The 26,404-nt window shown below is 40.5% G+C and overlaps 1 protein-coding gene across 2 annotated transcripts in view; it reads left to right on the plus strand.

The window, feature by feature from the left end:
- Nucleotides 1-14,215: 14,215 nt before the first annotated feature.
- The window catches only part of Trxr1 (Thioredoxin reductase 1), a 30,609-nt gene continuing 18,420 nt past the window's right edge, over nt 14,216-26,404 (plus strand). For both annotated transcript variants that reach the window (XM_083125695.1, XM_083125696.1), the window contains exons 1-4: nt 14,216-14,558; nt 17,892-18,115; nt 22,081-22,211; nt 25,556-25,782. In XM_083125695.1, coding sequence (XP_082981821.1) covers nt 14,387-14,558; nt 17,892-18,115; nt 22,081-22,211; nt 25,556-25,782 — 754 coding nt within the window. In that variant the 5' untranslated portion in view covers nt 14,216-14,386. The remainder of the gene's footprint in view (nt 14,559-17,891; nt 18,116-22,080; nt 22,212-25,555; nt 25,783-26,404) is intronic.

Below are 26,404 nucleotides of genomic sequence, written 5' to 3' on the forward strand. Positions count from 1 at the left end.
CTTACTTGTTTATTAATTATGAGTGATATTTTGTCAAAATAGCCTTTCATTAGCCTAGGAATACTTCATGGGCAATGAACAAAGAATTGGTTTTAAATCATTCCTAATAAGACGTTCATTTTAAAAAAAAACATTCAGTGGCGGCGACAAAACGTACCAGCGACAAAACGTACCACTTGGGTTTACGGGACGAAACGTACCACTCAGATAAACAGCTACCTGTGAAGGATCCAATAATAACTTCAAAATACGTATTCACTACGCGACAAAACGTACCACTTCAAGGAAGACGCTTGAACTTGCCCTCGACATGTTAGTAATTACAACACTGTGCGCTATCCAGCACCCAGCTAGGTTATACGTTTTACCTCATTAGTCATTACGACTTTGATCTCTTAGGTTAGGTCGGGTTCGGTTAGGTTAGGTCGAGTATCGGGAGACTGAGGAAATCCGTTTGCATATACGCATATGTGGCGCTCTGGCCTTCTTAAAAACGGAGGAAGTTTATGATGGATGGCTGGAAATACACTCTCAAGGTCCAGAATCAGCGAAGCTAACTCTTTTCTTTGATTACTTTGTGAATAGTTCGTTGCAAAACGCGGAAATTCTAATAACAGTGTGGAACTGTCCAAAGTCTGGATAAAGTGTGATTGAAATCAGCAAAACTAGAGAAAATCGTAATTTCGATAAATGATTTTTGATGCCGTCCCATCAAGTGGTACGTTTTGTGGCATCGGAAATATTTTAAGACTCATTAGAAGACGCTTCGCAGGTAGCCACCCAGGTGGTTGGTACGTTTTTTACGCTGGTACGTTTTGTCGCGGAGAAGCGGGAAGTGGGGGATGCAGTTCAACTCGCCACATTTTGCCACTTTTTGCCCCCACACTATGGCTTTTTTATGCTAAGCCTTTTCTACCAAGAAAAAATATATTGTCCCTGCCCTTCAAATGTTGGCATCCAATCGCCGCTACTATAAGTATTCAGATAGATTTGTCAGTTGTACAAACCTTGTATGCTAGGAGAAGTGACCCCCAAGGAGTAAGAAAACTCTTTCAGTCAAAAACTCCTACGATGAAAATACTATGCTCAGGAACATGCATTTAAATTACGAGAAACTTCACGATTGTCTACCATCACACTTTCTATCATTGTCACCTAATACAAAATCAAGTATGTGCCTTGTATTTGCAACAGAAGCTTAAACCTAATTCACATTTATTTCACTGTATTAACATGCATGAAAGAATGTGATCAGAATGTATGAAATAATTGTGTCCATCAGAGACAAAGCGAAAGGAAATGGAACAAGATGAGACAATAGATTAGAAAAGAATAGAATAAAGAGGAAACAAGAAAAGGAAAGGGAAAAGAAGTACGAGGAAAGTGTAAGAGAGAGGGGGATACATACGTCTTACATACACATATATACTACACATGGTCTTACATTTATAGTGCCCACCCTAATCTATCAATATGGAGCTTCTGCCCACCCGGTCGAAAATTTCTGGCGCCGCCCCTGAATCGCAACGATACGGATGAGTGATGATATATGAAACTGATGAGAGGATACTCACAAAGAATGAATCCCTGTCCGGGATTCGAACCCTGGACCTCTGGCTGGAATAAATGGTAATTATTGTATGTTGTTAATGTATCACAATTCTTCCCATTGTCACAGTAAACTGAATGAACAGATACAATACAAGGAATAAAGTGAATAAACAAAGAAAACAAAACCCTATTCTCTCTAGGGGTGTCAGAGTCAATCCGCTTTGAGGCATATTGCAGAGTTGTTCGGATCCAAATTTAAACTGTAGGTCCAGTTCCGATTAGCCTATCATGAGTCGAAAGTGGATTTACATCAAACTTAAAAAAAAAATATTGTCTAGTATGTTAAACTTGGTGATAAAAGAAGGAACATTTGAGTCTTCAAAAGTATTAAGCATAATAATACGTATATCCAAATTCCTGGCAGTTGGGAGGGGCAATCGCCCTCCCCGTGGATCCGCGCCTGGTGTATATATATATATATATATGAGAGACAGATATATAGAGGAGAGAGAGAGAGAGATTGTAAAGGAGAGAGATATATACGTATAAAGGAGATAGAGATGTAGAGAAGAGATATATATACGCGTAGAGGAGAGAGATATATACGTATAGAAGAGAGAGAGAGATGTGGAGAAGAGAGACACATAGAGGGGATAGGCTACACACAGACACACACCTTTACTCTACGTAAAGTTTGGCAAGGATCGGTAAAATCGATCAGCAATCGCGCTGGGCTCTGTTGCTAGCGAAATTACCCCAGGGAATATCCAGCAAATGATCGGCGGCCGTGCCATGTGGGTACTTCGAACCTAGTGTCAGCAGAACCGTTTGTTTCCAGCTGTGTCGGAGGGAGCTTCGTCCAGCAGGAAATAGCCCCACAGGCGCAAACCGCCGTTTTGTTTTCTCTACCCATGCTTCATATTATATTTCCCTGTAAAAGCATGTATATGATATTAACAATAAAGACAACGTAGGCCGGTGTATGTTTCTCTATCGAATTGAACGACGTAGGTTCAAGACTCCTCCAAACTTTTTTTTTTTTAGTTGTTTTGTTTTGCTATTTATCATTCATTATAAACAGAGAATCATCCATTCACCTCAAATAAGTCCAGGGGCGTAGCATACAGACCTGTAATGCAAAGCGACCCGAAAAGCATTAGAAATTATTATTACTATCGTGTGCTATATTTACGCAAAATTCAGATCCATTTTTACTTGCCGGCCCCCGTGGCTGACTGGTTAGCACATTTCGCTGCACAGCCAAGGGTCCCGGGTTCGAATCCCGGCTTGGATCATTGTGAGGGTCCATTCATCAATTGCATTATGTCATCACTCGTCCCCATCTTCGCAAATTAGTCAAAAATGCTCAATCAACCATTTTTACTTGCTTAATGTTGTCTGAATAAAAATCACTTCTTCCTGTCTTCTTCTTTCTTTACCTTGTACCAGTGACGGCGTCAAACTGAAATAATTGGGGAGGAGGGGCTACAGATTTCACTTTCAAATTCTCGATGGCCTAACTAATATCGTTTAAAAGGTATATTCTTAATACTTTACTACGATATAATTTTACGAATCACATATTTTACAGTCAGACCCAAAGGTAAATTACTATGTAAGATGTTGCATTCTGTTCTATCATAGAAAAGTATTTTTGGGCACGAATCCTTAATGTCAAATAAAATACAATGATTGTATTGTTTTCTTTTCCTGGTTGTTTTTGTTTTCGTTTTCTATCCAGTACACCCCTAGATGAAACTGATGAAAAGATACAAATAAAATCCATGCCCTGACCGGGACTCGAACCCGGAAGTCGGTGGCAATATCTGTACAAACTAAGAAGGGTTTGCAGGACGGCAGGCACGTATCCAGGAATTCCTTTCGGGGGGGGCTCAACACCATTTTTAAGGGGTATAGTAAGAACTCACAATTGTATGTTCAAGACCAGTGGTGGTAATTGGGTTCCAAACGGGAGGGGGGTTTGCAGAGGGCGTTGCAAGGAAAGTTTACTTTCTTTTGGTAGACAAACCTTAACATTAAGAGGCCATAATGTTGAGGCAAGAAAATAAAAAATGGGGAGCAACTATCCCTTAAATCGTCGCCACTGTAAGGCTGTCATTTTAATCAGAACGTGAAATCGGAACATTTTTTACCACTCGACTCCTCTGTTTCCATGCATTAACATTGTGTGCCGGAACCACCTCAGTATGTGTGTTGTTTGTCCATTTCTTCTCATCAGGCATAAAAACATCTATGGTGTCTTTGAGTGTTTTTACGAAGCTGTTACAGATGCACGGGATGGACAACCCACTCGACAACGCGAGATTCAAATTGTGGGCTGCGAACTGGACGCAGGCAGCTCTCGAATATTTTTCTCTGATTCGAGCCTGAACACCACTAACGTGTCTTGTCCTCCCATGTTTGCAGCTCTTATAAAAAGCCGAAACCCACCAAATTGTTCAGATTCAGGTCTTAGCACTCACAAGTGTTCAAAAATGCCTGTCACAGCTTCCGCTGTCGTGTCATATATTGGCACGAAACAAAGAAAGTCTTCTCGAATACAGGTGGATCACGAAACAATTAATGCACAGTGAAAACCCTTCCGTTCCCAACACATCTAATATTTCGTCTCCCAGTATGATCAAATGCTTACTCATTTATCTCCAGTGACGTGCCCAAGGGAGGGTTGGTGAGGTCATAACCCCATTTGACCCAGTATTCCTTTTTTTTTAAAAAAAAAGAGAGGAACGTCAAAGACAGGAAAAAAATGGCAAAATCAGGACCGACCACCAAAAATAGTATGCGTAACCCCTCTTCCTTCCGAAAATCCTGGACACGCCTCTCTTTATCTCGGACACATTTTTCAAAATCAACTCACCAGAAGTTTTTATCATTCCGTATTGGAGATTGAAGTAAGATGCGTTCTTCCTGCAGGTTTGGATATGATCATTTAGGGTGCTGTCGTCTGCCTGCTTTCACACCCAACCTTAACAAGGCCCTAATTTTCCATCCTTGTGACTTGGATTTTCAAGACTTAGGAAGGTTTCAGACCGAAGGGACACGCGATACATGTCGATTGGAATGGGCCAATCAACAGCAACGTTTCACACCGTAGCGACACAAAAGGCCGCACTAACCTAATCTTCAGGCGACACGGTGTGAAATCTCCCTTATTAGGCCACTGTCATTGTCACCTCAAAGTAGTAGCTCTTGTCGACCACAGAAAAAAATTATCCTCAACCGGCGGGAATGCTCCTCTCTCCTATATTTTCTGTGCTTGTTCACTATACAGGCAACACCTTACGATTTGATGTACATACACAGGACATGTACTACGTAGACATTTTAACGAAAAATCGGTTGAAGTCAAGGATGGCTAGGTGGCTCAGTTGGTAGAGCCCTGATTCAGGTTCTGGTAAAGCCTGCAATTTCCGCCTAAAAGTCTACATATGCAACATCTTCTTGCTTTCTCTTCTCGACATTCATAAAATTTTCGGCTGTCTTTTTAGGGTAGTTAAGTGTTTGAATGTGTTTCGAACCCAGTAGGCTTAAACAAAAGTATTTTTTTATACCATGAAATTCTCGGACTGCATATACGAAATTTAGTTCTGGCAAAACTAAATCATCACTCAAAACTTTGATTTTCAGTTGATCTATGCAGCTTATTTCTGTTTTAATAAATCACTCCAATATCCGGTACTGCTGAAATATTCACGAGAGAGAGGAGGGGAGAGGGGCAGGCAGGCCTTGATCTCTTCGGCCCTCGAACCGAACCAGCACTACACTGAGGCCCCGAAAGTTCTGCTGTCCTGTCGCCAATGTCTTCATTTTCGAATCACTATATCTTATAAATCAACCAGAGGACGCTGACTGATCTGATCACCAATCGACTGTATGAATTGTCACACTTACCTCTGAAATCTCATTAACCGATTCTTTGTACAGATCAACCGAAAAATTGAATCCGCGTATTTATATCCTCATTATATTCTAAAACGTTCCGCAGATAAAACGATTCCTTAATATTGCCAGTAGTTGACTCATTCTCTCATTCAAGAACGTACCCTCTCCGCCTTCCAGAGATTAGAAATTACAACGAATCGCCCTACGTGTGGCGCTACCTTTGTTGTGCAGCTTCCAAATGCTGACAAGTCTCTACATAGTGCTCAAGTGCGCTGCGACAACACCGAAAGCGCAAGAAAAGTTTACGTGCAATATTATCAACAACAGGGTTATAGAACATTCTCCGTCTTGCCTTGATAATTGTCTATCTCCTTAAATCATCGTCACATTATTCAAAGAACCAAAAAACTAATTTTATCTAGTGTAAAATAAAAAATAACTGACGGGGGGGGGGGCTCGAGCCACCTCGACCCCACCTTGGATACGTGCTATTAACAATAACAGGGTTATAGAACATTCTCCGTCTTGTCTCGATAATTATTTCTCCCAAATTATCATCACATTATTCAACAAGCCAAATCCTAATTTTATCTAGTGTAAACAGAAAACATTCCTGAAGGGGGGCCCGAGCCTCCTGATTCCCACCTTGGATACGTGCTATTGACAATAATAAGGTTATAGAACACTCTACGTCTTGTTTCGATAATTATTTCTCTCAGATTTATAAATTTATTATCTTCACATTATTCAAGACGCCAAAAATCTAATTTTATCTAGTGTAAATTGAAAAATTTCCTGAGGGGGGAGGGCTCGAGCCACCTCATCCCCACCTTGGATACGTGCTATTAACAATAACAGGGGTATAAAACATGCTCCATCTTGCCTCGATAATTATTTCTCTCCTTACATTATTTTCACATTATTCAAGAAGCCAAAAACCTAATTTTATCTAATGTAAACTGAAAAATTTCCTGGAGAGAGGGTCGAGCCCCCTGTGCCCCATCTTGGATACGTGCTATTATCAATAACAGGGTTACGGAACATTCTCCGTCTTGCCTCGATAATTATTTCTCTCCTTAAATTATTGTCACATTATTTTATTTCACACCACAAGAAACAAAAAACCTCATTTTATCTAGTGTAAACCTAAAACGTTCAGGGGGCTCGAGCCCCTAAGCCCCCCTCTGGATACGTGCCTGCAGGACGGTATCGGGTCATGAAATTTTCGAGTTTGCCATTTGCCGACTAAATCGGGAAGTGTTCATTATATCTCGATGCCAAGAAAATTTAGAAATCTACTTACTGGTTCCCCCTAAATTTTCTTCTCATTGATAACTCTACACTTTCTTCCAGTGTTCTCTGTACCCTGTACGGCCTTTTGTTTGTTTTTTACTCTTCCAGTAACAGTCACAACATAAGAACTATCTTTTTCATCAAAGTTGAAACTTACGAAGAACTCCTGGAAGTTAGTGTAGAACTGTAGAGTAGTGTGATTCAGGCCAAATTTAGCGGACTTAGTATTCTCACTTTCGTACGTGAAAGGGCAAGGTCTAATGATGTTGTGAAGTACTCGTAAATGTCATTAACAGTACAGAAATCAGCTTTCAGTTAAGCGGGGCAGGTCTTTGTCCTTCCTTCTTTTGAATACACAAATGTCAAAGAAAGATAAGTTGTAATTTATGAAAATTCCCAGGCAGAGTTTCGATTTGTATAATTATTAATGTAAGTGTATTGCTATAGTCCCACCAGGCATTCAAAACAATTACTTAACTTTATTGAAAGAATCTGACTGTACATAGGTGGCTCAAATTTGTTTCTTACTGGCGCGTATGTATGCTACGCCCTCCCTTGCCCGGGAAAACAAATGCTACCATTACCTAGATAGAGGCGGCAAAATCTCCCTCGGACAAGCGAAATAGCGTTACGGTCCAGGCTAAGTTCGTGTGTAGGAACCGGTGACCAACAGTGCATGGTAATAAGCCATATCGAATAAAAACAAAGACATATGTACTTTCAAATTACCACCCCTTTACCTGTAGCCGGGAAGCGGCTAGCTGCATACCTGAAAATCACGGGTAGCGACATGCATACGAAAATGATATAGCCCAAAATTAACATGAAAATAAAAAGTATATTCTATTCATAACCAACAAAAAATGGAATTATTACAGGTCCCCACACTTGCACTCTCACATTCTCTCTCAGATTCAATCCTCATGGGGTCATCGACACAAGAAATTATACATGACATGTACAGGTTTTATGACGACAAGCCCTAATTATTGCATTCTCAATTAATTTTATCTTACTTTTTGTCTAACCAGGTCATTTGTGATTTTGCTCCAGTGCTACTTAAATCCTAGCCAGCCCTTACTTAAGTTCACCTTTTGTTTTTAAAAAAGAAACTAGTCGGCGTGGTGACCATACATTACTTGACCAGTATAAACAAAGGCGTCTCAACGGCAATTACATTCACGTGGGCGGACGTTTTCCTTTTACAAGACCTCACGTGGTTCCAAACATAACAAATAACCTCCGTTGAGTGGCGCAAACATATACTCTCTAGCAGGCGGGACTTAAACACTTCGCCGCGACGAGCAATTCACATTACCAGGCAAATACTCTAACAAATAATCACATATGCGACCGGACATAGCTAGCAGCGACACAGCGCTGACACATAAAAATGAACAAACCTCAAGTAGAATGTGCAATTAAGCGGGCGGCGCTTTACTCTAATAGTACGCACTTTAAACAAATACAAAGGAGCACAAACAACAATAAATTTAAGACCATTAAGAAAAATATCACAAGGAATAAGAAAAATTGACCTGAGACGAATAAATTACAAATGACAAGCGCGACGGGAGTTCGATATAAAATTTCGAGTTGAGTGGGCGTTTTCAAAATGTCGACGAATTTCAAGGGCGTTCTCTAAATCAATCGGGCCGTCACGTGCTGACAATCACACAGGTGAATACATTACCAACTCTCAGCTTCCGAGGTGCATCCTGGCGTCGTTATGGGCGATTGAAAAACACATAGTATTCACACGGAAGGTTTCCTTGGTCGCGACGATGGGGATGCAAAAAGGGTTCAAACACCTAGTTCCCCGGCTCCTCTTCCTCTCGGGATCGGTGGATCTCCGTGGTATGGCGCGGTTCGGACGTCGCATCTGAGCGGTCGTTGTAGGCGTCGTCGGCGTCGTCGGGGCGTCAACATCTCTCTCTACGTCTCTCTGTCGCGGCTGGTAGGCGTCGTCGGGGCGTCAACGTGGCGGATGGTAGGCGTCGTCGGCGTCGTCGGGGCGTCAACATCTCTCTCTACGTCTCTCTGTCGCGGCTGGTAGGCGTCGTCGAGGCGTCAACGTGGCGGATGGTAGGCATCATCGACGTATCAATGGGGCGGCGTTCGACGTTTTCTCTCTCCATGGCGGCGGATAGGCATCATCGGCGTAGTTTCTTCTGACGTCGGGCGAATCGACGTAACGCCCTCATCTCTCTTCTCCCTCTAGCCCGCCATAGTTTCCGGTGTTCCTCGTTTCTCAAAAATTATAAATGGCGTAAGGTAATCACGGAAACACGGTTTCGCTTCAACTTCCCCCAGCGGTTGAGGTAGGCGCACTCGTGTAGACTTACTGCCTATCACACACACTGGTGTTCGCACAACACAACAAAGTCTACTGTACACGAAAGGTAGCACGAAGGTGCTCCCGTTCCAAGAATCGCGGCAAAACTGTATATGGAGAGGTAGCACGGAGCTGCTCTCGTTACAAGGATCGCGGTAAGACTGTATATGGAGAGGTAGCACGGAGCTGCTCTCGTTACAAGGATCGCGGTAAGACTGTGTATGGAGAGGTAGCACGGAGCTGCTCTCGTTACAAGGATCGCGGTAAGACTGTGTATGGAAAAACCATGTCCTTCGTTTTATTTGGATTTTGAAAAAGGACGCTAGGCGCACGTTGGAGTGACGCTTCCGGAGAGGTTATTCCACCACGCTCTATTGTCTCCAAACTAGGACGGACCGTGTCCGAAGTTTACTTGCGCGGATTAAGCTTCCGCCTGGCTGTCGCCCATAGCTCAATTGCAATCGCTGTCCACAAACTGATCAATTAGAACCGATTTGATCTGGCGTCCGTAATTGTCGCTTGATCGTGACGAAACTCCACACATCCGTCCTTGCACACATGCCGCTGCGTTGGTATAAGTTTCACATGAATCTGACCGTTGGAAACCGAGATATTTAAATGTTTGTCATTACGGTCGAATTTCCTAAGCTTTAGACGCATAGCGTGACCCTTCAGGTGCTCGCCCTTAACACACGCGAACCTCTCGTTCCTCCCGTCGGCTTGGCAAAAATCAAATATGTAATCTTACAAATTAAAACACTCAACACTTTGAATCAACACGTCTTTTTACCGCTACATACATGAATAATAATGACGGTAAATCTGACTGTCACAACCTCGCCCCTCTCCTTCTTCCAAGGATTTCGTAAGCGTGAAAAATTCGCTCTACACAGGGACAGAAATTTTTTGTTTGTTACAAATCCTTGAACACACTGTATATAAAATTGTCCAACAAATACATGAACACCCTGTATATAAATTGACAAACAAATACATTAACACCCTGTATATAAAAAATTTACTCTCTGCACTGCACTGACACTGTGACCTTTCAGTTACATAACACATATAACAACATCCTGAATATAAACATAATATGGAGAGTATATATACAAAACCAGAACAAGATGTGAGCATTTACGTGTCAGCTTGCATTCTTACGTCGCTCTCTCTCTCGTACCTGGGCGAACCGTGTCTCGAATTTGGCCTGTTCAGGTCTCTCGCTGGGCTCCATGGTATTCTTGCTCCACAGCGTCCTGCATCTCCTCGATCTGACTCCGGGCTGACCGACCTGCTATCCGCGTGGCGCTGATAAAATCCATCTCGGACTTGGCCGTTCTGAAAGAAGCCGTCGTTTCTCCTTGGCGACGCACCAGTCGGACCTCCACGCCGTCTCCTGCCTCGGAACGGGCGTCTTCGTTGCGGTGAAGGTGGATCTTGCAGCTGGCGGTTCCTTTCAGCCCCTGGAGCGTGGTGCTGTCCTCTCCATCCCTGCTGGACTAGATGAACGCGCGGGTGTTTATTCCGGTGCGACGAATCATCTTCCGGTCGGCGCCGCTTGCTAAACTTCTCACCCCTGGTTTTCTGCCTCTCCTCCTCGCACTGAAACAGGTTTTCCAGTGTGAGGGACATCGCGTCGGCGTCAAACACGCATGCTCCATTGAGGTGACGACGAATTTCGTGTGGAAAATGGTACACCAGAGCGGCTATTATCTCCGCCGTAGTCATTTGGGGTTGCAGAGACTTGAACTCATTGTACCGTTTCCAAAAGTACTGGGCATACGTGAGTCCTCCGCCCCTGTCGTATCGTTCGTTTCGCACCTGCATCAGCATCCTCTCGACCTGCAGGGGACGTTGAAAATAAGTGAGAAACGCTTCTTTGAACTCCTCATATGAATTGAAGTTCCCCTCGTTCCTGTCCATCCAGTTCTTGGCCCGGTCCTGCATTAAACCTTTCAGAATCAGAAGCCTATCCTCGTCTGTCAGACCTAACTCACGGGCGGTAGAATTAAATTCCTCGAGCTACGTGGAAGGAAGAATTCTGTCAGCACCCGAAAATTTTTTGAAGTGCTTCCGGTATTCGGGCGGAAACAGAGCTCTCCTGGCGGCCGGCTGTCCTAACTGTACATCCTCGTCCCTCTGCTCGCGGCGCGGACTCAACCGTGGTGACGCAGTGTCTTCTCTTCGAAGGGGGCGGGGCGTTTCTGGAGCTCGCTGGTCGCTTTCCCCGTTCGAACAAGTGGCGACGTCGGCTGCCGGTGGTGACGTCAATCTGGGTTCCCGCGACGATTGTGAAGTGCCGCTGCTAGTTATGCTCAGTTGACGCACTTTCATCTCGAGGTCCTCAATCCGTTCGGAATTCCCTTCGGCTCGAACTGAAATTTCTCTCACTTGTCGCCCCAGGGTGTCTATGCCACGGTCACATGTCGCTTCCAGCTGCACGCATTGTCGGGCCATCTGCTGCATACCTTCCTCTTGGTCGCGCACGCTCTGAGACAGTGTTGCCATCTGGTTCTCTTACCGGTCGATCCGCGCGTTGGTTTCGGCGATTTTGGCTTCGACACGGGATTCGCATTCCTGTACCCGAGTGACGAGTTCTTGCGTTATTACCTCACCGGAAGTACGGATGGTCTCCTGGAGGCGGTCTTCCGTCACTCGCATCTGGGTGCTGATGGCCTCTATCTTGCTTTGGGTGGCTTCCATCTTTGATTCTAGCGAGGCTTGGATTCCGCTTCGCGTAGCCTCCATCTTGGCTTCGAGCGAGGCTCCCATCCGCAGTAGCATCTCGATGATCTGTTGGGAGTTGGTACCACTGAGGCTAGCTGTTTCGCCGACCCGTTCTGCTCTTCCCGGAGATACCTGTTGCGCGCTGGTCTCATTGGCTTGCCTCCCGCTGTTCGGTAGACTGGTTTCTTCACGCGGACTTAACGGGACATCGCACCGGGAGCAAACCTGGGAGATATTTAAATGTTTGTCATTACGGTCGAATTTCCTAAGCTTTAGACGCATAGCGTGACCCTTCAGGTGCTCGCCCTTAACACACGCGAACCTCTCGTTCCTCCCGTCGGCTTGGCAAAAATCAAATATGTAATCTTACAAATTAAAACACTCAACACTTTGAATCAACGCGTCTTTTTACCGCTACATACATGAATAATAATGACGGTAAATCTGACTGTCACACGTATACCTGACGATTTTGTTGTGGCACTGCGTCAAATATTGTAATTAAGAACATTTCAGTCGCATACAAGAAAAACGAGATTCACAATTATCATCTACATCCCGAAATTCAAAAATTAACTGGTACAGTTAATGTGCGACAAAGTGAAAATGGCTATATTAAAAAAAAATCAAATTAACTGTACCAATTGACTATACCAAAGATTCCATACGTATGGAGCAAATGACTATCGTTTTAAGATTTGTTGATATTGAAATCGTATGTGTGGAAGAGACAACCTCGTAGGTAGATATTTTGGCGCCCTTTTCAGAATTATGGTTTACCCCCCCCCCTGCCCGCTCTACCATACACCGACATTGTGCGCCCCCTTCGATATTTTCTTCTTATTCCATGGTTTGTGATATTTACATCACATAAATTTTGAAATGAGTAAGCAATGAAAAACCCATTAAAAATAATATAGGCCTAGGTTATATTTAAAGAATCGTAGTTTGCATTTCTGATTTTAAAAAAAAAAGTTTAGCATATTTAAGGATATTTCAGTCATGTCTTAGTGCCTGAAAAACATCTTTAAAAAACGTACTTCTACTACAACTACTTTGCTTATAGAAAATTCCAGGAGAGTGTTACAAGAATATACCTCTGCCAAGTGTAAATTTCTCCGTCACATATCATTTTCGTTAGTAATTTATTATTATTTTTTAAATATGATAATCTGCTGACGTATCCCTGAAGATTAACATTGAGATTTCAAATTTAAAGAACAGATGGGGCAGGGGAGCGCTGCTCCAAGAAACACAAGAGAGCAAAGCAACAATCGTCAAAAATGGAAACCTATTGATGAAAGCACTGCGACATCTCCTAACCGCGGAACAATGGCGTTTTATTTACATGTTTATATTTCGCATGTTAATGGAAGGACACCAACTGAGATGGAGAATCTAGAAACGTTCGTCATTTTTGAAGTGAAACTTAAGCCCCTATCACACGGAACTGGATTTCTATTTGGAATGCTCTAGTTGACGCTGGACTGGCTACCCATTTGCTAGTTTTCGCCTCACACGGTACTTGTTACACCGTACTTGTCGATAGTCTTTCGTTCCCATAATGGCGGCCGCGCGAGATGTAAACAACGTATCACTTCACACTTTTAAAATACGATAACTATCCAACCGAGAGGAATATCGCATCGCATTAAATGGTTTTAGGTAGAGAAGAACGGCGCTGATAAAATACGTACTTTACAACGTTTACTATACACGTATGGAAGAATATTTTAGCTTTTTCAATTGTAAACATGCCTTTCGTGTTGTATGCTCTCGGAAACCACAGACAAAAAAAGGCTACTTCACAAACTCACAGAATATCTTCACATGCCCAAACTTTGCTCTGATTGGCTGTTCCACAGAATCTAGTCGAAGAAGTTAGTAGCAATTAGAACATGTCCTATTCCTCAAAACCAGTCAAGCAGTCAGCCAGGCGGCCATGATTACTACCCAGAAAGTCAGTTCATCGCCAACTAGGGCATTCCAACTAGAAATCCAGTTCCGTGTGATAGGGGCTTTAGTTATGTTAGGCAATTTTGAAGTCCGCTTTGTGTGCTTTATACTGTAATTTTTTAACAAATTGTTACTTTTCTTTGTCTAAACAATATACGTATATTATGCATTTATTCTATTTGGGTGGGCAGACGGGTGACCTGAGATTATTTTAGGGTGGGCTAGAGCCCACAGTCGCCCACCCGGTGGCGACGCCTCTGGTGGGGTGAAGACATTTCGGACATTTCTCGTACGTACAGTACTAGTTGATGTGAGTACAAAATATCGAAATTTTTAAAATATCCCAAACCGACCAAAAATTTCCTATACCAGTCTTATAGCGAGCTGGACAAATTGTATATACCTTCGTGATTGTCTGTAAAATTTGTCCTGTATACAGTGTAACAAGAAGCAGCAGTTGATTTCCCCACTAGTGCTTGAATGTTAAGTGCATCGGTAACAAATTAGACTTAAAATAAATGTGATATTAAGGTGGTGGAGGGATGAACAATATTGAATAGACTATCCAGTATGAAAATAATGATTGGTCGTTTTATGACAAGTGTTTTCGCAATGTAATTGATGATAATTGAGAGAATGGCTACTTGTGGAATATTTAGGAATATTCGGACATTCAGTGGAGTGAAGAGAGACATCTTGTGTACTAATGTCTTACCTAGGAATATCGTGTGGAAATCAATAACTTTAAGAAACACGTTATTTTTTAGCACTACCTCAGACTCTAGAAGACCGCGTAAGTTGCAAAATTTTTCTTGCCATACATCGTTGTGCACTCCCCTCCCTAAAGATGAATTGCAGAAATTAGCCGGTTGTCCCATGGTGATAAGAATGAACACATTGTATGAATGAAAAAGCTTTCAATGGACATTGATTGCCTTTTGTATCTTGCCATCATGTTCAAGGCTCTCACCTGATGTGGTTTCCATTGAAGGAATACAAATGAAAATCATCATGAAAAACAGACCAATAGCAATTACATCACCATTCTCCAAAATTCTATAAAAAATAATCTGCAATAAAATATATGATTTTTGCTCCAAATTTAATATTATAAATCAATGTCAACATGGTTTTCAAAAAGACAATTCAACAAATTCAGCAACTATACAATTTATAAAAATAATTACTAAAGCCTTGGAGTACAATGAAATACCAAGCACGGTATTTCTAGATCTGTCTAAAGCATTTGACTCTCTCAACCACAACACACTTATACATAAACTGAGTAGTCTAGGCATTCGAGGTAGCACATTTAACCTAATTGTCATTTCTTTTTGATCGAATACAATGCACTCAACTTGAGCACATAGATAATACATCAGTAAATGTCTGTTATATCGGAGACACATTTCTATCAGATATTTTCAGTTTTAAATGGTTCATACTTGCCAATTGTGTATTGCGGAACATAGTTGAAGTTGCCATTATGCATTTTACATGAAAATAACTTAGATTTTTCACATTATGAGTAATTCTTTTGGGTCCTTTCTTCCGTTGCGGAACATACAATATGGCGCTTACAGCTGTGGATCATCGCACGTCGTGCTTGTGTTTTGTCGATTTGTAGTGGGTATGCAGTGTTTCAACCTTCTTAACCGAAAAATACCTACTTGCGTGTTCATTATGTCATCACAAACCATTGATGGATAGCCCTAAAAAAACATTCCTGATAGCCCCAAAAAACCATTCACGATAGCCCCAAAAACCATTCATGATAGCCCCAAAAACCATTCACGATAGCCCAACGAACCATTTCCGGCAAAGCAAGGTTAGGTTAGGTAAGCATAGTTAAAAAAATAACATTCTGTTTAAAAAAGGCACATTTGGAAACACTGGCGAGACCGCGTGACTTTCGACGCTCGCGCCATCTGCAGGTACATAATGGAAACAGCATCATAAACTTGTCGCTTTGCACAAAATGCAAGTTTATTATATCAAAAGTGCTTATTTCTTGTTGTGCAGCATTCTACGGTGAGAAAATACCTCCATGAACTTTCCAAATTCTACAGAAACTCATTTCCGTAAGTAGTTTCTTCTGTAAAAATGAAGAAATGTGTCTCCGATATAACAGACATTTACCAATACATTTATCAAAACCTTTTACTCCAGTTTTATATCGTTAAAGGTAGGTGTCCCTCAAGGATCTATACTTGGTCCATTATTATTCATCCTTTACATCAATGATATACCAAAGAACAACTTGACTCAAACTATCACCTACGCAGATGACACCAGCATAATATGTATGGCAAAATAAAATAAAAAATACAAATCCAAACTTAGATCTCGATTAATCAAATAATACTTGAACAATAGTAGCCTAAATGTGAACCATCAAAAGACAAACTTCATGATTTTTAACCCTGGCAAGAAGAACTTTGATAACTTGATGGTCTACTTAGATGAAAATGAAATAGAGTATGTTAACCAGGTAAAATTTCTAGGATTGATTATCGATGATAAACTAAATTGGGCATGTCATACTGACCATATCTATGATAAACTCACCAAAATCCTATACCTATTGAAAATACTTTCGCAGTATCATATCCAGGAAATCAACATATAACATATATTATGGTCTTATCTATCCTCATTAGAGTATTGTATTACAGCTTGGGGTGGAGCAGCTCACGTACATACAAAAAGAGTGTTCACACTACAGAAAAAGGCTGTTAGACTTATGAACAATACACCTTTCGCGAACACAAAACTTTGACTTTATATTCACTGTGTGTTTATAAATGTATTATTTACATACTAGATGACGAGACAGAAGTTAGAAATGAAAAAAAATCATGGACATAACACAAGACAAAAACAAAACTTCCGTATCCAGACTAACAGATTAACTGTTGACTGACAGATCACCACATTCTGCAGGTGTAAAATTTTACAATAAACTTCCTTCTTGGCTAGTAAATATCACTCCTTTATCAAAAAACAATTACAGTTATAGTGCAGGAGGCCTTAGAAAGATCGCTTCGCGGGCTTGCAGCAGACGACAATATTGGGGTGTGTGCGAGAACCAATGAGGTCCGCGAATGAGCGAGCCCGGTTGCACCCTTCTGGAAGGGTGAATGACCTCTGCCTCTTGCTACCTGGTCTGTTTGTTTGGCTGAGGAGCAGACGACACGAGAGTATCGGCAATAGTGTGCGAGCGACGTCTGCTGTTAGCCCGCGAAACGCTCTTTCTAAGACCTCCTGCATTATAATCAAGCAATATCTCAGAAAGAGCTCTGTATGACATAGATGAATTATAAAAAAAGATTGGGCACAACTGCCAAATATGTAAAATAATATACTAATCTTATGGATCTTATTGCTTATAAATAGCACACATAAATTTAAGGAATAGTGTATCTCTAACTTTACAAAAAAAAAATCGTGCGTACACTATATATTATTATGGCGATACATGTTTATCATTGTTTTTAATATTGTGAATGTTCAATTAATGTAGATGTGTGTTATGTAACATCTTTGATGTTTTTTATACTGTAATATTTCTTATACTATATCTTATCTATATTTTACATGTATCTGACAATATCCATACCCATGGAAAAATGGGTCAACGGATAAATAAAGATTATGATTATCATCGTATTCCAGCAAACATACCTCCTAAGCCTAAGGTGTTTGCATGATTCTTGGATGCTGAGCACCCTATTCGGTATACCAAACCCACAAGAGTCTACTGCTAAAGTTTTACATGTTACATTTCCTTTCGTATGAGCTTCACCCCATCAGTACATTTATTTTATTTCCTTTCTTAGACCCTAATAAACAGCATTGAATGATTACGAGATTAATATACTTTCAGGAAAAGTTATTCTGATATCTACAAAATGCTTGTGTACATTTTTTTAAAAAATCACCTGATTTTAATCAATCTACCATGTTCACAGCCTTTTTTTTTGTTCTTCTTCTAAACCTTTTTCACTACCATCATTTTGCATGAAGGTGGTGACAAGTCCGTGTATTTGCGAGTTCTGTTTAAAACTTAGCACCAAGTGAAAACCATTTTTGCCCTGGCCAGTGACTACACTAATTTATTTTTCAGGTTCTGGTAAATACCAGTATGACTTGATTGTCATCGGAGGAGGGTCAGGTGGGCTCACCTGTGCAAAGGAGGCATCGCAATTGGGTGCCAAAGTTCTTGTGTTGGATTATGTTGACCCATCTCACATTGGCACAAAATGGGGACTCGGGGGAACGTGTGTCAATGTGGGATGCATCCCAAAGAAGCTCTTCCACCGAGCTGCTCTTTTAGGGGAACAACTTGAGGTAAATATGATTCTTGTACAAATTTCGGCCTAAGTTCCTTCTGTTTTATTGCGATTTCATCATGCTACGAATGCAATTTTTACATGGTTCGATTTCGATTTACGTCTGTTAACACATACTGCAGAGTTTTAGTGATTACTTTAGATTTTGTTCAATATATGCTTTCGTGATTGGGTTAGGCAGGTCAGGTTTGGTTCTCTTAGCATTAAAATAAAGTCCCTAAATGCATTCTACAAAGGTTCCGATTTACTTCTACATTAATTCCCACTCGTCTACGATACTTACAGTCTCTTGTCAACAGAGAATACCTTGTCCATGGGAAGCATGCATGCTTGTGTAAGGTAATTTTTAACTTGTTTTTTTCAACATATATAACTGTTTTCAAATTCAAACTCTGCTCATTACTTTAAGGAAGGTTCAAATTTCGTGTGACAATGATTGCCAAAAATTCTACGATAATTAGTCTTTCTGCTAGGAGAATTTGAAAGATCATAAAACAATTGGAACCATTACCCAAATTTCTGAATGTATTATTTTCTATTAGATCAACAATCGTGCCCACATATTTTAACGAATGAAGATAAGGAATGGTGTTTGAAAATGATGAGCAGAGCTAGGAATTTTAGGTGCTGCACCTTAAATTTTTTTGTGTGAAAATGGGTAAAAAAGTGACTCATCCCCAAAATAAGCACGTATTGAACTCTACTCATGGTGTTTCGGTTGCACCTTTTTCACAATCTCAGAACCTTTTGCACCTTTTTGCCCTTTTTGCATCTTTATCATTTTTTAAATACAATTCACGCCCTTTTTAACCCTACCCACATTCGAGGCAAGGCTTCTTGGCACGCGATTCTTGTTTACAGCACAACAATGAATCGGCTTTCTTCAGTTCTTGGACGTTAATGTAGTAAGCGCGCGGACTTTAAACAGTGCCAACAATGACACGTTACAATTGCTAGAAGTTGTGTTCTTTTTGTCCTATGCTGTATTGTTTACAAATTGTTGTAGGAAAGCTGTTTTGTTTTCGTTTCCTTCTCCCATCTCAGCGAGCAAGGTAACTGCAGTCTGTGATTGACTGATCGATGCATCGGATTTGCTTGTTTACCATGCCGAAACATACAGTAAATGTTGGGAAACTGCAGGACATTGTTAAACAGTTTAGCGGTGACGGCATTCAGAGTGATGGGATCTGTTCTGAGGTGTGATGTGTGTGATATTGCTACTGCTGTTGATGACAAACACCAACGCACTCTGGTTGTGCAGCATCTACAAAGTGGGAAGCACGTCAGGAATAAAGAACTACGAGATGATAAAGGTGGGAAGCGGCAGGAATTCATTGGTGACGCGCTTGCATCTTCGAGTTCCAGAAATACAAATGAATTTTTCAGTGAGACAGCAAGGACTTTTATAGCGTGTGGAATTCCTCTTTCGAAACTTAACAATCTTGTCATGAAATCATATTTGCAAAAATATACTGGGAAGTCAGATCCAGATGAGAGCACCTTAAGGAAATCTTACCTTCAACCTCTTTATGAAGCTAAAATCTCGCAGATCAGGCAAGTAGTAGCTGACCATCCAGTCTATTTCATACTAGGTGAACCACACATAGGCAAAACAGGTACGTTTTGAACATTTTAGTAGCACCTCTCAATGGACATCAAGTGAAACCCATGCTTTTAAAAACTTATTTTCTCGGCAAAACAGATAATGCAAAGTTTCAATGATCCATGTTTTGTATTGTGGCCGGAGGACGTAAAATATGATAGAGTGTGGTTAGTTCTTACAGACCAAGCATCTTACATGTTAGCTGCATTTTCTAATCTGAAGAATATGTATCCTAACTTAACATGTGACCTGCTTTGTTCATGCTTTGCATCGAGTTTGTGAAGCTCTTAAAGATGAATATACATATGTGAACGAATTTGTTTCTAGCATTAAGAAAATACTGAAAAAGGCTCCTTCTAGAATACAGAAGTGCGTAGAAATTACGAAACTTCCACTACCACCCTCTCCCATCCTCACTTGATGGGGTACATGCTTAAAAGCTGCAGTGTTTATTTGCAATCATTTCCATACAATATCGAAATTTTTAGATGCTTTGCCTAGTGATTCCTCAGCTGTAGAAAAAGCCAAAAAGCTTGCACTTAAACAGGAATTGCAAGATGAACTCTATATTGTACATGGCTTCTCTTTCCTTACTACTGCAATCACAAAACTGGAGGAGCAGTGTCCTGAAAAGGAAACACAGTGGGCTGTTTTCATGGATGTGCATCGAGAGTTGCAAGGGGTCGGGAAAGAGAAGTTAGAACAAAGTTTAGCAAAAAACCCTGATGTTGAAGAAGTCGCAACCAACAAGGATGTGGATTACCGATTGAAAAAAAAAAATACGAACCACTTGTGTCTGTTGACGTTGAACGTTCTTTTTCAACTTACAAGTATCTGCTTAGTGACCGCAGATGTAGCCTCACTCAGAAGACCATCAGTTTTCTAGATGACTAATTCTAAGCAAGTAAGAAGAAGCATGTTTTCCTTTATGTCGCTTTCTAATGTATCAAGATAATTTTCTTTGCTTAGTTATATTAAACGATTTAAAACCAGAGAATACCCTATGTGTTTATCCAGTCAAGTTGAATCATATATGTATGCACTGCTCACAATAAATTTTACATCTGAAAATTAACACCTATTTTAGCACCTTTTTTGTACAAAAATTGACACCTTTATTGGCAAATTTTTGCACCTAAAATTCCTAGCTCTGATGATGAGTTACTTGTAAAGCAGTTTCTTCTTTTTCCTTGCAGGTAGCTCTTTTGTCCAAGAGTAAATTTATGGTTCGCTAAGAAATAGATATTCATGCATATACATTTGTAAAGAACAAATATTTTGTGTTATGTAACTTTTTCAAGTAGAAGAATTTACTTAGAATTTTCTTGTATCTGTATTTTCATATGTAAACATATGAGTATTATTATTATGTAATGAAAAATAATGATAATTTTTAGATGACCATTAAGAGAAAATATACTATACCACGTTTGTTACAACCTGTCCCAGTTCCTGCGCTTGCAGATTGCTGGATTTTCTAGCAGAAACCACACGGCATTGCTGCTGCAGACCATGTGAACTCCGTGCTAGAGAAAGCCTAAGCCAGGCTGTGAAAAAAATATGCGGAAATGCACAAATATACACAATTCCCCTTCCAGCTAAGATGACACTAAACACAAAAAAAAACACAAACGTTTATCACGAGAATAAATTCCATCCTGGATACTTTAAAATGCACACTAATCAGCACCACGCTTACAAAACAAGCTTCTCAGAGTTAGACCGCAACGTGGCAACAGCGTCTACATAAGCGCTTATCTTCTGCCTTCCATTTGCTCCTCACTGCCCAGCATAAGACTTTTTTCCTCGTTTCTCATTGGCACCAAAACTGTTGAGCCATCACTAGTATAAGTACATGCATTCAACATTTAGGAAAAGGAAGAGAAAACTTAGCATTTAGTATTTTTTTACTTGTTCTCTTTAGAATATCAAATTTCCGATGGCGTAGAACAACATATGAATGGAAAATGAACATGCTGAGTATTTTATTTGTGGTTGGAAAGTCGAAATAACTATTTGATTAGATGTAACTTAAAGTGGAAGTTGCGTCCATAAGAAATGTATGGGATCCTGTAAATACTTATTCATCATATTTTTCACAGATTGTACCTGGCTTAATAATCAACTTGAAAAACTGCTTCCACTTCCAACATGGGGAGAAATTCATGCTTTCTTCTGCCTCTTGTGGTTTTTATTTTTCAAATATCAGTCCACATTTCGATGTTATTGGGATAGATGGCCACCTGGTGTGAAACTGTCCCTTGTAGACTTAATTTAAAATGTTTTAGCTATCTTGCTGGTAGGCATAAAGTTAAATTTATGCGTTGGATTATCTGTTTGTAATGATACAATTTTTATAGGATGCCAGACGGTTTGGGTGGCAGATACCGGCACAGAGTGAGATCAAGATCTCCTGGGAGGATCTGGTTCAAAGTATTCAGAACTACATCAAGTCGCTGAATTGGGGCCATAGGGTACAATTGAAGGAGAAGTAAGTTGCTTTTGTACTGTTTTTGTTGTAAAGTTAATAATAATTTAATTGATGGTATTAAAGTATTTGTATGTAGACACACTAGGCCTAGTACAAAATTCTTGATTCATGCAATCACAGCAGCTATTAATAAGTTTTTAATATTTCTTGTCACTTAGTATGTGGCAGTTTTATGCATACAGTATGTAGTCCATCTGCTTCAGACTCACTTATTTTCCTTATCATTTATGCCATGACCACAATGCTACTGTGTAACGTGAAAAATGTTACGGCACTTCTCGAGGATAGAGTTTGCCCTTTTTCCATAGCATTTTTCATAACATAACCAATTGCAGATTTAATGGCAGCTGAGTGAGATGTAAACAATGTATCACTTCACATTTTTGAAAGCTCACTAGACCACCACAGCTCATTTAACCCTAGAAAGCTAATGCGTCGTCTGGCAGACTATGCATGTGGGGCCATTTTCTTGTTTCACCCCCTTCCTCTGAAATCTTCCGCTCCCCATCCCGTCTACCTTCATTTGGATTGGAGACACTGACAGAGAAGTATCAAGAGTCCTTTTAGAAGCATTTCTTCAGTGTGTTTTTAATTTTGCATTTTCTGACAGACAAAACGTTAGTTTCCGCGTACACCAAAACTTTTCGCAGCAACTTCGTAAGATTTTGCTATCATCCTGAATGTGGAAATGCAAAAAACTAATGCAGATTCTTAACAACAACAAGGAAGAAAAGTTTGTGCATTCTGACCCTCAAGCAAGAGGAAGATGAGCATATGTTTCTGCTGCCGTTGCTCCAAAGCCATGTGAGGTGAACACCAGTCAATGTGTTGTTTTGAGTGCACACAAGACTTATAAGATGTAATTTTGAATTCCTGCCATGCTATTCATGTATTTTGGAAGTAAGAAGGCAATTCAGGAAAAAAACGCCATTTGGTTATCAATGACAGACACTCGTAGATACAGAACTTTTATTATAGTGCAGGAGGCCTAGAAAGATCACTTCACGGGCTTGCAGCAGACGACAATATGTCTGCGAGAACCAATCAGGTCCGCAAATGAGCGAGCCCGGTTGCCACACCTAGCTCGCTGCACCCTTCTGCTACTTGCCTCTTGCCTCTTGCCTCTGCCTCTTGCTACCTCGGCCTGTTTGTTCGGCTGAGGAGCAGACGACACGAGAGTATCGGCAATAGTGTGCAAGGGACGTCTGCTGTTAGACCGTGAAACGCTCTTTCTAAGGCCTCCTGCACTATATACATATTAGAAAAGTACAACATTACATTCCTTTTGACATAATCACCATTCAAATTGAGGCATTTGTCATAGCATTTTACAATGTTTGAAATTCCTTCTGCAAAAAAATCTCCCGCCTGGGAATGAAGCCACCCTCTAACAGCATCGTGAAGCGCATTGTCATTGTCGAAGCAGTGCGATGGAAGCCACTGTTTCATGAGCCTGAAGAAGTGGTAGTCGCTGGGTGCCAAATCTGGGCTATAGGGAGGATGATCAAAAACATCCCAACGTAACTGCTCCAACAGTAGTTCTTGAGTGCGTCCAGTGGTGTGTGGGCAAGCATTATCGTGAACCAACACCACACCGGAAGAGCATGCCCCGACGCTTGTTCTGGATGGCTCGTCTGAGTTGTCATAATGTTTCACAGTAAACTTCTGAATTGATGAATTCACAGTAGACTTCTGAATTGATGAACAATTGAAATAGTTCTCCTTCCTCGGCATAACGCAAGAGAAAGTCCAGATTTTTCGCACACAGAAATCATATTACTGCACACACTTCACATTTGGCGGGATTTTTTATTGGAGCGTTCATTTTCAATTGTTATAACGGACGAGGTCCACTCCTCACTGCCTACTGAACTACTGCGCACAGCACCACAGGACTGACGTCGCTTTCCCTGGCTATTTCTCGCACATGCGCAAACTGAGGTTTTTTTCCGAAATATGAGAGAAATAAAACAGCCATCAGACATGCAGCTTCTCCAAAATGAGATAAATAGATTCTCTGAATGGTGTAAGCGATGGAAACTGTCCACAAACCCTTCGAAATGCTCTTACATAACAATTTCATTGAAGCAAAACATTCTTGAAGGTAATTAATTATACACTCACCGACATCACTAGCAAAATAAGCACAACACCGAGATCTAGGTATGCTCATAGATTCGAAACTAACTTTCGATAATCACATATCAACCATCACAAAAAAGGCAGTGCGTATGCTAGGCTTACTTTACAGATTCACTGAAATCCATAACCCGAAAGCACTTTCCATTTACTTCAAAACTTTTGTGTCCCCCATTCTAGAATACTGTTCGCCCATCTGGAACATGGCTGCCCCTTCTCATACATCCAAGATCAAGCATGTTCTCAGCGTTTTCCTCTCTATCGTTCGATATAGAGTGCCGGCCCTGAGACACCTACCTAAGAGAGATCTGCTTGTAAACTTAAACATAAATACTCCAGAATCACGTAGATATGTTGCAGATATGAAAGTACTACATAAGATAATTAATGGAAACCAAAGATGCAGCATCCCACTCCACGAACTCTCCCTCAGAGTGCCCAGACACAAAACACGGAGCAAGGAAACTTTCCACACTGCAACTCCAAGACTCTCACTCATTCAATGTTCACTGTTTCATAGGCTACCAAATCAGTTCAATGTCATATCAAACCAAACCGATATATTCAGTTCACATCCAGCTTTTATCACCAACATAGAAAAAAATGTATATAAGTAATGCTTTTGTGAAACATATGTTTACCTTGGAACTGTTTCGACTTGTTTATGTTTATATTTTGTTTATTTTATTTTATTTTATCTTGTTTCGTGTGTTCATTTTAACACTAGTGTACTGTTTTACTGTTGTTTCTTTCCGGTTTAAAATGGCTTCTGCTGTACTGGAAATTTCAATAAATAAATAAATAAATTGCCCTTGTAAATACTAACTTTTGTAGTAAATAATATAGTTTTTGCAAAATTTGGTAGGGAACTCTCCCTTTGAGAAATTTTACACTGGAGTGACAAGTGGCATGTGATATTTTTGTCACAGTTTCAACCTGGAAAACAAGCATGTGTAACAGACAGACTTTTAGGTGATGTGGGGCATGCTATTAGAAAAAGAAATAGCTCGTCGACGTGATAGGTTCCTTATGCAGTATGCCGTGCCACTTGGGTGTGAGAAATTGCATTTATTTCTTATGGTTCCTAAGTGACATTTCATATGCCGCTTGAGTGTGAAATCTTTCTACTATACCTGTACTAGTGATGTGAAAGATGGGATGGTGATTTAGTGAAGTACACATTTGTATTTTTGTTTACTTTTCAGGGAAGTGGATTATGTCAATGGTAAAGGCTACTTGAGTGATTGTCATGAGGTTGGTGCTCTGATGAAAGACGGATCGAAAAAGTTATTTACAGCAGAAAATATTGTTGTTGCAGTCGGGACAAGACCAAATCTTCCAGACATACCTGGTGTAGAATATGGAATAACTAGTGATGATATTTTCAGCCTTAAGAAGTCCCCAGGAAAGACACTAGTTGTGGGAGCTAGCTGTATCCTTTTTTTTATCCAGTTTTAGACAAGTATTGTAAATAACTAGATTACCTGCTTATTCAGATTTATGAAGTGATTGACCTGTCCGGTGTAGTGTTTATCACGTTTAATCAAGCTACTGCCTCAGTATGCAGGTGTGCATTGTTGGTAAGTAGTGGATAATTGTTATGGATTGTATAGGGTGTCTACAAGTCTGGATAACCTGGAAATCCTAGAAAAGTGAGGGAATTTACTTTTTCTGGAAAAGTCAGGGAAATTTATTGTTTGGGGGGGGGGAATCATTTTTGTAGTAGTGCAGTAATAAAGAAAAAGGGTGAAGCTAGAAATTTTAAATTTATTGTGGATAAAGTATACTTCAGCTTGGTATACTTAGTATTACCAATAGTTACAGTAGAAATTGCACATTATATACTCTAGGAAAAAGAGTCTGGTTTTGAACTACAGTATTTTCATGTAGATATCTATCTACCACAGTACAGTACTACACTTTCTCCATACTATTGGAATGAGACACAGTAATAGATAATTCAGGTACTAACGTTTTCTGCGAAGCAATTTTAAGTAATTTTCTATTCATTTCAGTAGCCACTGCCATCATCCTCGTTGGAATTTGTTGTGTTG

Source organism: Lepisma saccharinum, chromosome 7, assembly GCF_977018435.1.
Source record: "Lepisma saccharinum chromosome 7, izLepSacc3.1, whole genome shotgun sequence".
NCBI lineage: Eukaryota > Metazoa > Arthropoda > Insecta > Zygentoma > Lepismatidae > Lepisma > Lepisma saccharinum.